At 42.1% G+C, this 17,452-nt stretch overlaps 1 protein-coding gene across 5 annotated transcripts in view; it reads right to left on the bottom strand.

Annotated features, from left to right (window-relative positions):
- Nucleotides 1-17,452, bottom strand: part of NHSL1 (NHS like 1) — a 237,961-nt gene that overhangs the window by 102,478 nt on the left and 118,031 nt on the right. Inside the window, exon 1 of one of the 5 annotated variants that reach the window (XM_060029897.1) lies at nt 713-1,558. The exons of the other annotated variants lie outside the window; for them this stretch is intronic. Within the exon in view, the coding sequence (XP_059885880.1) occupies nt 713-728 (16 nt within the window). The 5' untranslated portion in view covers nt 729-1,558. Of the gene's footprint in view, nt 1-712; nt 1,559-17,452 lie in introns of those variants that run through there. 5 annotated transcript variants of the gene reach the window in all.

Raw genomic sequence — 17,452 nt, 5'->3', positions numbered from 1 at the left:
TCTACTCTGGTTCCAAGGAAATTCATTTTAACTCCCCCATTCCAACAACCTCATCAAAAACCACATTCTTAAATGCTTAATTACATTATGACAGGAGTTGGAAGAAAAATAGTGTTGAAGAAAAAATAACTGCCTGAGAAAATACTCTCCAACTAATGGGGGAATCACTACATATATTCCCCATCTTCCAGTACTTCCCAAAGTACTATAATCCACACACACATAGCTAGAATGAGAAGTCTGTTCTACGGTAAAAATTAGTTTAATTCCTGGATTCACACATTAAAGCTGAAAGCAATAGAATCGCTTCCCCCTTTCTACTCACTCTAACCCTTTACAGAAGCAAATCATCACATGAAAACTTCTCTTAACAGGACTCATACTACAGCTGTAAACCATTCCCACTTAGACTATTAAGTTTCCTTTCATTCTAAACTTTTAATTACTCTTGTCTATGACAAAACACATCCCAAACGCATCCAAACAGAGAAATATCCTCTCTGTCTAAAAGAAAAATTCCATCTCCCCAGCAGGAGGTCTTTCTTCCTGTTTGCAACCAAAAAAGAACAATGACTTTTTCACTTTCATGCTTAACAAAACTCCCTCAAACTTTGGTTTTAAGAGAACTAGCTCTTGGATTTAGACTCTGATGCCTAACGAACCTTTTTCTAACTGTAACTTCACCACCCCAGCGGGCCCGAAGCCCCCTCACCTTTCAGGCAGAACATAGTGAGGCAGTTCCATGAGGGGCCAGCGTTCCACGGGCCGGTGCGGGCTGCAGTGCTAACACAACTGTCTCCCAGCCCACCTCCCAGCCCGCACTGCCAGGAGCGGGGCAGTCAGCCAGCGCCTGGGATTACAGGAAGCCACTGCCCAATCCCCAGCTTTCTGGGCTGAGCTGCTGACACCTCCCTATCTTTCATACGGAGTTTCACACCCTGGAATCAGCCAGGATCATCTTGGAAAGTGAGGGGAGCCGGGGGCGAGCAGTCGATGTTCGTGTGGTCCAGTGCGGGGCAGCACGAGAGCCAGCCCGTTTGTTTCTCTTATCTCTCAGCATTTTCCATTGCAGCAGATGGAGCACCTCACGTGATCCACAACACAAAAAAGAAATCACTCGATTCGGTTTCCCTGTTTGCTGTTAATTCTCACAACTATTCTCTGACATCATTATTCTTTTGCTAGTCACTCTTTTTTTCCTGATGTGGAACAACTCATATACCGGTACAGAATTAGCCCTGAACATGATGATATGACATTGTGCACACAGCTGAGTAGGTGGATATGTGTGAAGTGCTCGAAACAGTGCCAGACAAATGGTAAAAGCACTACAAAAGTGTCGACTACCACTATTACTACTACTATTAATATACTTGTGTGTTAGGATAAAAAACGGGGAGGGTTTTTAATTTATTTTTTAATTAAAAATTTTTTTAAACATCTTTATTGGAGTATAATTGCTTTACAATGCTGTGTTAGTTTCTGCTTTACAACAGAGTGGATCGTCTATACATAGACATATATCCCCACATCCCCTCCCTCTTGCGTGTGGAGGGTTTTTTAAAACTTCTGTGGCACTGCCATTTTTCACACGAGGAAACAAAGATGAATATAGTTAAGCTGGCATCGGAGTATATGAATATCCAACGCTATTGTACCCATAAGCAGAGTATTAGTTATCTCCCCCTCCACGGGAAAGCTAAATTCACTCTTGCAAGTTCAAGGTTTACTTTACTGTAAACTCTTTAACACAGGTTAAAAAGGGAGAGAAGGAGTTTTATTGCAGATCTGAAGAGAAACAGTCTACAGATGTGGCCTCGGGAGCACCCTGCCTGAAAGTGCTGTCTGAACCGTGAGTGGCCACCCCCGGCCCTCAGACTCTCCTGGTCACAGGAAGTGACCATTGTTCACAAGGCCCGTTGCTGTGTGCAGGTCTTCCTTTTGACTCCACAGGATACAGGAAACTGACTCAGAACCAATCTATCTGTCTGTCTGTGTCCTGGGGTGCTTGCTGCAGCCCTGGCTACATACGATGGATGCTCTGAGCCTTTTGGCTTTAGACATGAGGTTCAGCATAGCCTGGCTGGGTTTCTGCTCCTCACCTTCCAGTATCACTAGCAGGGCCTGGTTAATAAGTTCCCTACCAGGGCTTCCCTGGTGGCACAGTGGTTGAGAGTCTGCCTTCAGATGCAGGGGACGCGGGTTCGTGCCCCGGTCCGGGAAGATCCCACATGCCGCGGAGCGGCTGGGCCCGTGAGCCATGGCCGCTGAGCCTGTGCGTCCGGAGCCTGTGCTCCGCAATGGGAGAGGCCACAACGGTGAGAGGCCCGCGTACCGCAAGAAAAATAAAAATAAAAAAAAATAATAAGTTCCCTACCATGAGGAAGTCACTGTACTAGTTGCTATGACCACAGAGAAATGGAAGAGGTTCTTAGCCAGAAGCTAGTTGGGATGAAAAGAAACCTGCATGTGGAATGACAAACAGTGATATTAACTCTTAGAACAGAACTGGAAGGAACCAGCTCATCTCATTGGAGAAACCGGTTCAGAGATGAAGTGATTTGCTAAACTAATTAGCAGCTGCCTCAAGATCAAAGTCAAACCACCTGATTCAGCCTTTCCCATCTCAACACGTGACCCTCCCCACAGATGGTCGCAGTCATTCTTCATCCTTTCCTATCTCAAGTGGTCTTCTCTGCAATGTATGAATTGCAAAGATATTCCTGAAAGTATTCTTGTGGGTTAGATTCAACTTTTAAAATTGCACACAGCGAGAGAAATTCTACACCCTGGAGAGGTAAGGCTTCTGAACGTAGGTTAGTACCCAGGGTTTGGGGTGGTTGCGTGCTTTTAACAGCACTCTATGAATACTCACAGTTAAACCTTTTAATATAGAGATGATTTGATGTGCTAGAAAGCACACTGAATTGGAAAGTGAAGAGAACATGACTGTAGCCACATCTGTAGGCTTATCTAGCTGGTCTCTAGAGCAATTCATGACCTGTAAAGGTGTGGACTGAAGGTAGGGACTAAATTACTCTAAGATTCTATCCTTCTAACCTACTCCATTCATTTTTTGCTGTGATATATGTAGATATGTATATTAATATAACATAAATAACCATTTTGTTAGGTGCATTATATCAGGAAAAAAGACAGTCTTTGCCTTCTTATGATTTAATGCAAGAGGCAAGTAGGTAAATAAATAATTGTAATACAATGTGATAAGTTATATAATAATTATATAATAGAAGAATATGCAAAATTAATAATGATCAATGACAGCTTCTTGCCTATTACCATCTAACCAAGCTACAGGTTAAAACATCTCTAATTTAATGTAATGGGTTGAATACTGTCTCTCTTCCTCCCCGCCCCCCCACCCCCCGCAATTCCTGTCTACCCAGAACCTCAGGATGTGACCTTATTTGGAAATACAGTCTCTGTAGGCATGCTTGAGATAAGGATCAAGATGAGATGACATCTTGGATTAGGGTGGTATTAAGGACAGTAACAGTGTCTTTATAAGAGATAGAAAAGGACACACAGAGAAGGCCATGTGAAGAGGCAAGGATGAGAGTTATGTGGCCACAAGGCAAGGAATGCCTAGAGTCATCAGAAGCTGGAAGAGGCAAGGAAGGATTTTCTCCCTGAGCCTTGGGAGGGAGCAAGGCCCTGCAGGCACCTTGATTTCAGACTCTGGCCTCCTGAACCAGAACAGAAGAAATTCCTGTTGTGTTAAGCAACCCCATTTGTGGTACTCCGGTACAACAGCTCAAGGAAATGAATCCATTTAGCAAGGTAGCAACTGCTGGAGAAGGGGTATGATTTTTTTTTTTTTCTTTTTAAACGGACTTCAATTTATGATCACAAGGGCTTAAAGCCTATTTTCCCCATATCACTGTACTTACTATGGCTAAATTTTTACTGGAAAAAAAAATCTTTCCATGATATAACACTGCTAAACAATACAAATACCATCTTCTGTTTGATTAGCGAAATGATAGGTATCACCATCTGAAAAGTCACAGCATTAAACACAAGCAGTGGAAATGGAATAGGCTTTTATTAATATCAAAAATCATTTTAAAAAACAAATCCCTTGTTTCACCATCAAACAACTGTGAATAGGTTTGAGAAATAAAACCTGAAAAGGCACACTGTTTAAACTAGGAAAAAAGAATAAGAACTATTCATTAAAATTATTATCTGGGGGTGGAGGGAGGAGAGAAATAGGTGAGGGAGATTAAGGGGTACAAATTTTCAGTTACAAAATAATGTCACAGGTATGACATGTACAGTGTGGGGAATATAGTCAAAAATTATATAATATCTTTGTATGGTGACAGATGATAACTAGACTTACCACAGTGATCATTTTGAAATGCATAGAAATATCAAATCACTATGTTGTGTACCGGGAACTAACATAGTTCTGTAGGTCAATTATACTCCAAAAACAAACAAACTCATAGAAGAAGAGATCAGATTTCTGGTTACCAGAAGGTTGCAGGGGGGTGGGGCGGAGGCAGAGCTGGATGACAGTGGTCAGAAGGTACAAACTTCCAGCTATAAGATAAATAAGCACTAGGGATGGAATGTGCAACAGGAGAGACATAATTAACATTGCTGTATGTGAATATGAATGTTGTCCAGAGTAAATCCCAAGAGTTCTCATCACAAGGAAAAAACATCTTTCTTCTATTTCCTTAATGTTCTATCTACATGAGATGATGGCTGTTCACTGAGCTTATTGTGCTAATCATTTCATGATGTATGTAAGGCAAACCATTATGCTGTACACCAGTGCTGTATGTCAGTTATATCTCAATAAAACTAGAAGAAAAAAATTATTATTCTCTACCACCACTGATCACTGCTAGTGAAATTCAGAACTAAATCCCTAAGGGGACTTCCCCTGGTGGTCCAGTGGTAAAGAGTCCACCTCCCAGTGCAGGGGATTCAGATTCGCTCCCTGGTCAGAAAACTAAGATCTCACATGCCAAGGGGCAACTAAGCCTGCACGCCACAACTACTGAGCTCACGTGCCTCAACGAGAGAGCCCACGTGCTCTGGAACCCGCGAGCCACGACTAGAGAGAGAAAATCTGCACGCCACAACTAGAGAGAAGCCCGCGTACCGCAACTAAGATCCTGCGTGCTGCAACTAAGACCCGACGCAGCCAAAAAAAATAAAGAAAATAAATAACAAAGAAAAAAACATAAAACTAACATAGTTTTTTTTATTAAAAAAGACAAAACTAAATCCCTAGGAAGCCTGCGTGAAGGGAGCGGGCCAAGCATGACGCTCGCTCACAGATTTTACAGCCCTCTGGACAGAACAAAGGTCTTGCCTTTGCCAACCATGACCTTAGAGCCCAACCACTTCTCTCTCTTGTAGGATTACAACATCCTGCATCATGTTAAAGTTTAATATTATTGTCTCGGTCAGAGGGAGTGGCAGCCACACGTACAGCCAAAAATGTTTAGATGCTCAGGTCTTCCAAACCGCTGCAGTGCTATTTCATTTGCCTGCTAAAAAAGTTTGTTTGGTTTCAATAAAATAATGGGGATGCGGGTAAATTAGGAATTAATTTGCATAATGCATATAATGAATGAGTCTTAGATGGGCTCAAAATTCTTTGTTCCTGGCAAAACAAAAAACAAAATTACAAGAAAAACAGGCAAACCATATTTTTCTTTATGCATCCTGATTTTGACTCTTACCCAAAAAAGTCAGACAAAGATGGAAAAACCCTTTCCGTACCCATTTGAGGGTTTGTTTCGCATCAACTATAGAAAGGTATGAAATCAGGCAAGGCCTGTTTTCATACCTATATCTTGGGGCATACCTCACTGCTTTAAAAGTCAGAGGAGACTGAAGACATATTCCCAAACACCAGTGCTCCCATTTCCCCCTATACTGCCAGAAACTGAAGATGCTGAAACCCTCTGGTGCTGCTTACATGAGAATGACCACAGAAGAAGCCATGCTGGTGGCCAAGGCTGAATGGCACTCTCTGGACATCTTACCAAAGTGTTAGTCTTTCCCATCTTATCCACTGTGCTAGGAGACTTCAGTTCTTACCAATATTCTGAATTTCTCAGAAAAGAGAGAGACTCAGTCTGAGTTTTTCTGTATATTTATTACTACCCCAGAACCAAGAGACAGAAGGAAAAAAATGACAGCCTTATAACTTTAAACTGGCTAGTTTAAAGCTACTACTGGTTGCAGTACTCCAGCCTGGCCACCTCCGTAGGCAGTTTTGGCTCATCATTGGAAAATCCGGCACACAGGACTTTGTTCTTTCTCCTCCTAATATCATCTGACCCTGAACCCTTTTTGATTTTTCTGCACTCTGCAGCCAGGGCTGACCTACTTGATCCCAAAGGCAACCTTCATCCTCTCTGCAGTCACTCTTCTCTCAGGAGACGTTTCAGTCCTGGCTCATTAAGGAGACAGGTTACTTTGTGCTGAACGCAAACCAACCATGAAGCTCCAAGGCACCCTGTAAATACTGCACTGGGGCTCTTCAACGGCTCCTGGTCTTAGGTAGCCTCATTCGCATCACTGTATCTCCGCCTGGAATCATGGAAGTTCTGCTTTGATTGGCCATTTTAAAATATACTCTCCTGAGCCAGTTCTTAGTTATTTCCTTTTTTTTTTTTTTTCCTTCAGAGCCAAGTCTATGTCTAGACTTCTTGACATCACAACCAAGAAGGAAGCCCTCATTTGGTTCCTTATCATGCAATTTGTCTCTAATCTCATTCATGGACCCCTAGCTCTTCTAACACCCAAATGATTGGACTTTTTTCTTTTTTCAAGAACCCTTGGGCCCCTCTGGTTCTATTTCCCTAGGGAATGTAAGAATGAGTGTCCAAGTTGACCTGAGCTCTTAGCTTAGATCATCTTACAGCCTCTCCTGATCTCCCTTAGATATGTAGAGTTGCCTTGACTCCACTGCTGTCCATGGGGCTCCAGTCTAGCGCATGTAGGAGCACAGTATGCCTCCTAGGCAATGGCAGCAGAAAGGAGCCTTTATTGTGAAATCTTGCTCCATTCATCCAGCCTGATGGAGCTTCAAAACTTAGTGCTGATGGCTAAGATGTTTCCTCAAGTGACAATATTCCTTTATAACTTTATAATAGTTTATTTTTTTCTTTTTAAGTCTGACCTCTTAATCCACCGTTGGACCTACTACATCTTTCCAAAAGAGCACTTAGTGCTCCATTCTCCCCCTTACGGGAGGAAAAAAAAAAAAAGAAATCATGTTTCCACTTATGTAAAAAACACAAGAATAAATCCCGAACTCCTCATCTATCAATAAATTTGGACTTGAACTCAATTCTTTTCCCCAAAGTTTCCAGCCATATTTCTTTCAGCGGCCCCATCTGTAGCTTTGTTTCATATTCCATATGGTCTCATACCTGCACTATCCTGGATCAGACTATTACTGTCTTTGTCTGGAGTACAGCCCCCATCCCCACAGCCTGTTTTTTTACTTCTCTGAAGCCATCCTTGACCTCGCTCCTCTCCCCCAGCAGAATCCCCAGCTTTATTTATGTAGCTATGATAGTGTCACAATTCTGTCTGCCCACCTAAAATGAGAGTTCCTCAAAATAAGGACTTGCTCATTCACACCTAACCTCCAATGCCCTGTGTGGTGCCTGAAACACAATAGATGATCAATGCTTATAGCATAAACCAGAATTATTACTCTACTGTTTCACCCAAAAGTAAATAGTGGAGCGTGTATAAAACCTGCATAAGATATCTATCCAAGTGCATAATGATTCCTATGAAAAGTCATAAAAATATTTAACATACTCCTTAAAAATTAAATAGATATTATTTCCCCACATACAACTGTACTAAAACTCAACATTAAATAATAGTTACCGAATAGCTGAACTTACGGTGGAATTTTTATAAATCATCATTTCTTTAAACTAATAGTCCAAAGGGGGCCTCATTTTCAAACCCACAAACACAGATACCATTCTCTCTCAAGGCAAGTTCGTCAGAGCAAACTCAGAAGGCAGTTTTTCCTTCTCTCACTCAGCCTAAATTAAATGTTTGAAGGATGATGGAAGTAGAAAAGGAAAAAAAAAAAAGAATTTTTCTGGAAGTATCCATACAAGAATGTTGAGGTCAGTGTGTCCAGCTGGAGGGAGGACACCAAAAGATGTCATAATAATGACCCCAGATCCCCTTTCTTACTGAAAACCAGAAAACCTCTAGAGTGTAAATTTCATCCTCTTAAAGCCTTGCCATTGTCAGTGTGCCAAATACGTGCATATTATATTTCGGAGAATCTAGGTTAAAACCCATCAAAATAAACTCATAACCTTTCATGCTGTATATTTCATCAATGTGCCTGTGGAGGGACTGACTCCCAAAATATACAAATCAATGGCAAGCGTCCCCACAAAAACCCAACCAAACAAAAATAAAGAGGTCATTTGCATCAGTGTTTCCTAAGCATCTGAGTAATGCGAGGAAGTTAAAACAATAGCCAACCTTCAACTCTAGAAACAGGTGCAACTCTTCTGTCCACAAAAATCACCGTCCTAAATCATTCTAAAGAGAAGTCAGACTGCAAATCAACAGTATTCAAGATCATGTACCAGCCAACCAGAAGGAACACAAGTTCTGCCGCAAGTTACTTGTTAGTAAAACATAAGCCCATAACCAGAGAGAGTTACTGGACTATAATTACTTTTAATCACCAAGCAAAAACATAAACATTCAAAGGAAGACACCAAGTTAAAATGCCCAGGCTCCTGATGATTTCTGCATAGAAAATCAAATAATCTAATGTTTAAGTTACTTAAGATTTATAAATTTAAAATATTTTATGTTTGATTTAGAAAATATTTGAAAAACTCAAAGCTCTGTATAAAGAACTAGAGAATTTGCATTTAAAAAAGGTAGTTTACTTCTGCAATCACCACATTCTTCAATTTTGACCCACTTAAACCTTGGGGACAGCGCTTAAAGGAAAGAGCTAATCATTTCCCTTTCAACTGCCAAGTCTTCTGAGCAAGGGGGCAGTTTGAAACTTCAGGAATAGCGAGTTATTTCAGGACCCATAGGATTTACAACAATAATGGTTTGAGGAAACCACAGCATTTAGGCTCCTTCAGTCTTTTCCCCTGTCCTTAGGAGTTTAAAAATAAGCAAGAAAATGATTCTTCAGATTGGCAGACCAATTTCAGGGTGGCGTCTTGCCACAGGGCAAGATAATCACAGAGTTACAAGATCCACAGAGGACAGAGTATCCCACAGAAACAGCTCTTTTCTGAGCCTCCTCTTGGATCAAGACGAACAGATCTGCGCTTTTTCCATTTTCATTTTTGTTTTACCTCTTCCTCTCTCCCTTCCTGCCCCCCTTCTCTCTCTCTTCCTCTCCTTTTCTCTTTCCCTCTTTCTTCACTTAACATCAGTAAAGTTCTAATAAAAGTCACCTACAATTCTGTTGATGGAAATAGCTGGCATTTACTTCGTGTTCTATTTTTATTTAACACATCTCTGCAAATTCAACTATTAAGGATAATAAAAATCTACAGTTCCTCAAGAGGAAAAAGTTTCTCTGTCAAAAACAGAATACTAAGTTCACAGTTTTAAAATGCCCTTATTTCTCTCAAGGCAGGTATGCTTCTGAGGACTCTATTAAGTTATTCAACTGTCTCTAAGGACTTCAGCTCATACAAAGGAAAGGCTGCAGGCTGAGACCCTTGGGGTTTTCTGTTTGTTTTGGTTGTTTTTTTTTCCTTCAATTCTTTCAAACCTGAATGAATTTTGCTTTTGTAAGCAGAGTAAAAGTGACGCAGGAGAGCCTGTTTCCAGCGTCGATGCTGTCCCTCTTTTGCCTTTGCCATCACCAGTAAGTTGCTTGTTTTCGGCACATCTATTTAGAAAACTTTCTGTGTGATACAGAGTGGATGAAAAACTTCCAAAACCTGCTCTGGAAGGTCAACAGAGAAATCTGTCACTTGACCTTCATAGGGCAGTCAGGAGTGTCAAAATTAAAGAAACTGATAGAAAGGAACACAGTCTCAACACCATTTAAAAAAGAAGAAAAGGGGCTTCCCTGTGGCGCAGTGGTTGAGAGTCCGCCTGCCGATGCAGGGGACAAGGGTTCGTGCCCCGGTCCGGGAAGATCCCACATGCCGCGGAGCGGCTGGGCCCGTGAGCCATGGCCGCTGAGCCTGCGCGTCCGGAGCCTGTGCTCCGCAACGGGAGAGGCCACAACAGTGAGAGGCCCGCGTACCGCCAAAAAAAAAAAAAAAAAAAAGTAGAAAAGGACACAAGGGCACAGCCTAACTGGGCTGCTCCTGGTTGTTAGGACTTTTTTTTTTTTTTTTAATTTATTTATTTTTGGCTGCATTGGGTCTTCGTTGCTGCTCACGGGCTTTCTCTAGTTGCGGAGCACGGGCTCTAGGCGCGTGGGCTTCATTATTTGTGGCACGCGGGCTCAGTAGTTGTGGCTTGCGGGCTCTAGAGCACAGGCTCAGTAGGTGTGGTGCATAGGCTTAGTTGCTCCACGTCATGTGGGATCTTCCCGGACCAGGGTTCAAACCCGTGTCGCGTGCATTGGCAGGCGGATTCTTAACCACTGCACCACCACGGAAGTCCCATGTTGTGAGGTCTTAAAGCAAGTGAACTCACCTCCCTGGACCCCGACTTCTCATCTGTCACACAAGGCTATCTCGGAAGTTCCTCGAGTCCTGACAAATTAGCTTTGTTTTTTAAGATAACTCTACTTAGATACCTTTATAACTCCGATTTAGGAAGTATATACAGATATTTACTAAAATGCTCTCAAATGGCACCGAGAGAAGAAAATATGTGATCATCGCTTCAATAAGCTCTCTCTCGAAGAGTTGCTAAAGTTGGTTTCTCTAGGTATACCCAGAACAGTCAGAATTCTTGTAAATTTCACTTCATTCAAAAGGAAAGACATCTTTACAATTGTCATCGTCTCTGAGATTTTACAAACACAACACAAAATAACTATTTTGGATATCAAAAGCTTTTCATATCAGGAGTGAGCTTCTTCTATCAATTCTCTTATGTTTGGAGAATGAGAGAAAAGACACCAATACTTTTGGAAATGGTTACTTTTCTTTGAGCCTCATTTCTTGAGTCATAGAAAAAAAGTATTTTCTACATCTCTATTTTCAATGTATTCAAATTGCACCCGAGCATTTTTGCAGCTCTCCTATGTATAAATCAAAGCATTCACTGAGCAACTACTGTGAGCCAAAATGAGGACTATTTCAACAGAGACTATTAAAAGGTCATACTAGTTCCAAGTATTGGTGTATTAGTGGTTTATTAAGAAATTCACAGAAAAAGCAGAGACAAAGCAGCTTTTTCAGTCACATTTTATATAATTCCCATTTGTGTTCAGGAGGATCAAACGTCACGTAAGTGTTTGGCCAAAAAAGTTTAGTGGAGTAGAACTGATTTCAGATAACAGAAACATGTCTTATTGTCACCATCTTTTGACTTTTTTAGAAGCAGATATGAAAGTGAAGATATGGAGAGGCCATTTCAACCACATGAAAAGCAAAAATATATATTTGGTGTCCAGCTATCAGATGGAGAGAAGAGAGGCGAGTGAGAACTCAACACATTACTAGAGAAAGTGGTTAATGATGAGACCAAAGCTGAAAAGCAATGCTTGCTTAAGTGAAACAACGCAGTGATCCTACTTGGAAACTCAGAGTGATTTTATAGATGTGTTTAAAATTTAACATTTACAAAAAGAACGGGGATGCCCAAATATAGACACAACTCTGTAACATTAATGCAAACATGTGCTTTATTTAACTGTAGTAAAAAAAAAAAAATCCAACAGAAGAAGATAAACATGGAAAAAACATATTTACATATTACAGAACATCCCACTTATTAAGAGATCACTTTTCTGAAAAACTCAACCACTCAACCACTCACAATATGGCCAAGACACAAGATAGCCACACTTGTGCTACCAGATAGCAATACTCACAGGACTCTGGGTTCGGATCTTATTATGATCCTCCAGTCATTACTGTTGTAATAAACTGGATTGTCCAGACCCTCCACACAAGGTAACATATTAGAAACCCCAGAGCAGAGAGTGGTGGGGACAAGAGGCAGGCACGACTATGTGGGTGAAAAGTGAAAGCTCACAGCCTCACAGCAAAAGTGGACTAAGAAGCAGGCAGTGGAGACCCACCTCGTGCCAAAGCAAAGAACCTTACAAACCTCAATAACCACCAGGGTGTCACCAGGTGCTTACAAGGTTCGGTGACTATTCACAGTGACACCACGGCATCCAGACAAGCTTCCATTGTCCTGAGGATTGAGCAGAGATACTACACAGTGTCATGCAGAGAGGGAGGGACTAGGTCATAAGAAGTGAATTCAAATCCAACTATTCCATTATCATCTCGAAGGCTTCAGGCAAGACACTTCATCTCTCAGGGACAGCTTTCTCAGCACAAAAGGGTTTGGTAAACGCCACCGTCCTGCCCATCTCACAGGACTGTCAGAGCAATGAAATGAGACCATACAGAGTGAGTACTGGGTAAACTATGACCTGCAAACAGACTCTATCTGCAGAGCAAATTTTAGAATGATGTTCATTAACATTTTTTAAATTGTTTTAGAATTCTGAACTATGAATGAAGCAAGCTTCTGTTATATGGAAATACAAATAATAAAAGACATCTTCCTCTAAGGTTTTTTGTTTTTGTTTTTTGTTTGTTTTGTTTTGTTTTGCGGTACGCAGGCCTCTCACTGCTGTGGCCTCTTCCGCTGCGGAGCACAGGCTCCAGACGCACAGGCCCAGAGGCCATGGCTCACGGGCCCAGCCGCTCCGCGGCATGTGGGATCCTCCTGGACCGGGGCATGAACGCGCGTCCCCTGCATTGGCAGGCGGACTGTCAACCACTGCGCCACCAGGGAAGCCCTTCCTCTAAGGTTTTATATAAGCTAACGTGTAGTCCCTATGAACACAATTTAGAAAAGCGTCTCTTATCAGTCGTCAGTTTTTTACAATAACTGTGTTTCAAAGAAAATGCAGCTTTTCTTCCAGTTCAGACATAGGATCTCTGATACATACAGGCTAGAGTCCAACAATTTGAAAGTAAAGTTAAATGGACTGAACTTCTCAACTAATTTTCCTCTATGGGGGATGGACAACAGGCCAGTAAGCATAATGACAGAGAAATCTCCAGACTAGGGCCGATATTCGTCAGACATTGCCATTCATGAGCTTTCCCTTGGGCCGGGGAGCAGGTGCAAGGAACGCACGGAGCGCATTAGCAGGCTCTGCACAGCTGTGCTCCAGCAGGGAGCAAGGTCCATGCTGGAAATCGCTCAGTCCTGCCTGCGAGTTTTCAAGCATCTCCCCTTATCCACCAGCATGGCCCTGGGCTGGGGGGCACAGAGGGAAACCTAGAAGAGGACTTACTACGGTGAGTGAATGCCCAACAGCGTTGCTCAGTTCTCAGACCAGGTGGCTTTTCTGAGATGCACCAGTAATCTGCATTCCATCTCAAGATACTTCCGGTGTTCGAGGACTTCCTACAACAGTAATATGAAGATGGACTAGCTGCAGAAACTCCATCACGGTTTGTGAGGGAGCTATCTGGAATACAGCATAATAAAACCCTACCACCAGAAGTGAAGTCTTCTGAAAGCATTATTTGGCCAGTCAAAGGCTGTGACCTAATAGGTAGTGATAAAAATCAATTTAGTAGGTCGGGACTGACGTCGTCTGTCTAATAAAATATAACAGAATAAAACAGAAGAGAAAAGAGAGGGTATCACATGTAGCCATGCAATAAAGGTAAGTAGTTTCACAAAGCTTTTGTTTCATTGTATATAGATGCAAATGTGCGTACGTATGTATATGAATGTATGTGTGTGTATATATGTGTGTGTTTATATGTGTTGTATAGACTAGGAACAAAAGTAACGTGTACTTGTTACTCTGGACACAGGCAAAACTTCTGAAAGTCATTGACTTAAACAACTATAATTAAACTCCTTGGGCACTGAAAAACTCAACATTCACATCATAGATCTACTACAGAAGGTTCTTTCTCCCATTCCAAACAAACATTTATTGGAGAGAAACTTGGCTTAACTTTCTCAGAAACTGGAGGAAACTTTAGCAATTGTGTTTTTGTTCAGACCTTTATTAGTTGGAATTGAAACATAACCTTTTGGATTTCTAAACTCAGTTACACAACTCTCCCCTAGTTACAATGACAGGAGCACACAGATCCACGGGACAAACTAACGCGCACCCCAGTGTGTGGGAAGTAACCAAGGTCTGATGGTCCAAAGGGACACTGAAGGAGAGCGATCCCGAACTCTCCAGCTTCCTAAAGCACACAAGAACATCCCCAATGCAACAAGCTGTCTCAAAAACTGCTTACAAATCAAACAGAACCGGGGTCCTTAGAATAAAACAACATTCAGACATTCATACTTAAGGACAAAGAATTGGACGTGGAAAGCTAGCAAGGAAAGAAAGGACTTAAATGATCTTTTCATAGTTGGAATACAGTGTGTTGATTAACTCTGCAATAAAATTACTTTAGGGTGAAAATCAAAGTTCTTTTTCCAGGAAGTCAAAGCACTCCAGGTACTTTCCATGGGTGAAAAAAAAGTATGTAAATAAATAACCACCAGTCAAGATGACCAGAGCAAACAATCCAACAACTGCCCACCAGGGTAAACTCAAACTGACTTCCGTATTCTTTGCAAAAGAATCCCCAGCCACTCAAGAATGAAGCAATACACACCTGTGTCCAGGTAGGAATTCCGGCGTATCTCAAAATGTAATCCGGAAACACCAGATACCCAGCTTCTACTTTAGCTGAGGCGCTTCTAGTTACAAAGTGAAAGAGAACCTTCAGGAATAGAGGCAAAGGAATTGTAACAACAATAAAATATACTTATTCTTTCTCTTTTTAAAGTTTACTAAAAAAACCCCAAAAACCAAGTGATACAGTTTACTGAAATCTCAACTGCTTGTGGCTTTTACTTATTTATAACTGGGCTTCCCTTAGAGAAAGATAAATATACATTAAACTCTAATCTGACAATTCACTTGCACCACTGAAATTATATTAACCAGTGAACAGATTAGCCTTTATCCTTACTCCACACTTCTTTCAACCATGTACAGAAACTTTATTAAGCTATGCTTTAAAAGCAAACAAACCTTAACTATTACAAGCGCACAATTAGTCCTGCAAGGGGCATATGCAGAAACGTGTCAGAGTCCCAGTAGACGACTATTATTTTATTGATTTAGAAGATGGGATCAGAAAAGTGTTCGCAAAAAGAAGGCAGAATAGAGATGTATGGAGACTCATTATCTCTTCTCTCCTTATATCTTCATCCTCCCTTCTTCACTCCTATCTATTGCCACCTTCTTCCGTTATCTTCCATTCATTACTGCCCCCAACACAGCCTTTTCTGAAAATAGGAGGGCATGAAAATGGCAGGATGGAGTCACTCTTCATTCCACCAGCCTTAATGAGTGCCTGCTCTAGGGAAGGCTGTGTGTCAGGTCACTCAAGGTCACTCACAAGCAAAGCCATCTTCACGCTGAATCTAGGAGAGGCTCACTCTTCCAAGTGGCTTTCTCAAGGTGTTGCTTTATATCAAGTCTACAAGGCAACAGCAGCTCTCAAAACCCAAGAATCCACAACCCACACCCAGATCCTGGGAATAAGTCTAAGTAAAGGGTGGTATTGAGGGAGGGAACTAACTGAGAACTCCGGCTAACAAATGCCCCCAGGGAGATGGTCTCAGACACCTGCTTCCTGGGCAAGCGCTCACCATGTATTGTACACTATAAATGGCCAAAATGTGATGCACCCAGCATAGTGATGGGTTCTAGCGAGAACTAAATAAATAGCTGTTGATCTAATGTCTCTGCTGACTAGTCGGTCATCAAATGGCAGCTATACATGACAGAGAACACCTTGCAATGCTGCATTTGATGGAACAGAGAAGTTCAGTACAGGCTGAAGCGTGGCAGACCGCAGAGACACCACTGCAAACAGCTTCTGGCTCCCCCAGCCTCACACCACACACATCTGTGTCTAGGAACAATGTGTACGTTGATTACATGTAAGTTTTCCAATGGCGTTTATCATCACAGTGATCACCATAAATATCACCTTTAATTAGGAAGATTAGAAATACAAGGTGTAACTACCCACATTTCATAAAGCTAGAAAAGTGTAACTATACCTTTGAAAATCACAGATACTGTTGCTACACTAACAAGTAATTATTAAAACCTATGACTGGGCTTCCCTGGTGGTGCAGTGGTTGAGAGTCCGCCTACCGATGCAGGGGACACGGGTTCGTGCCCCAGTCCAGGAAGACCCCACATGCCACAGAGCGGCTGGGCTCGTGAGCCATCGCCGCTGAGCCTGCGTGTCCAGAGCCTGTGCTCCGCAGCGGGAGAGGCCACAACAGTGAGAGGCCTGCGTACCAAAAAAAAAAAAAAAAAAAAAACCTATGACTTACCTTAACAAAGAGGGCCTAACATGGAAATCTGTGGTTCTGTAACTGCTTTCCTCATGTGCCTACATAATCGCTTCGACCAGCACTCTTTTTAAAAATTTTTTAAATTTATTATTATTTATTTATGCCTGTGTTGGGTCTTCGTTTCTGTGCGAGGGCTTTCTCTAGTTGCGGCAAGCGAGGGCCACTCTTCATCGCGGCGCGCGGGCCTCTCACTATCGCGGCCTCTCTTGTTGGCGGAGCACAGGCTCCAGACGCGCAGGCTCAGTAGTTGTGGCTCACGGGTCTAGCTGCTCCGCGGCATATGGGATCTTCCCAGACCGGGGCTCGAACCCGTGTCCCCTGCATTAGCAGGCAGATTCTCAACCACTGCGCCACCAGGGAAGCCCTGACCAGCACTTTTGCCTCTTTTCAACCTCTACAGCCCCTATATGGCAGGATTCTAGTTCCAAACGCTCCGATCCATTCTGCACGCCCAAATCAGAGCAATTTCCTCCAGCACTGCTTATCATGTGTTCACACAACTAGTATTTACTCACTATCTGTAAAGTACAAGACACTGGATAAGACACAGGCTAGACTTAAAAGGGCTTCAAATAAGCACATACCCAAATAGTCTCAAAGCAGAGCATTTGCCCTGAAAACAGAAGCTAACGAGTCAAAGACCCCAAAATGCCCGAAGTGCTTTCAATGGCATTTCTCTTTCTGAAGAATTATGCTTGGTTCCCCGTCTCACCACATATAAGTCTCTCTGCCCAGCTTTCAGTTCTCCCTAATGATCTAATCCTTCCTTATCAAACCAACTATTATTTTTATTGACTACTTATGGTATCCAGACAGTACTTATTAAATGAGTTCATTCAGGTACTGTGTCATTAAGAGTGTCGAGCCATGGCAAGCA

This window comes from Delphinus delphis, chromosome 14 (assembly GCF_949987515.2).
Source record: "Delphinus delphis chromosome 14, mDelDel1.2, whole genome shotgun sequence".
NCBI lineage: Eukaryota > Metazoa > Chordata > Mammalia > Artiodactyla > Delphinidae > Delphinus > Delphinus delphis.
Note: the sequence above shows the minus strand (reverse complement) of the source record. Positions and strands in the feature narration are given on the sequence as shown.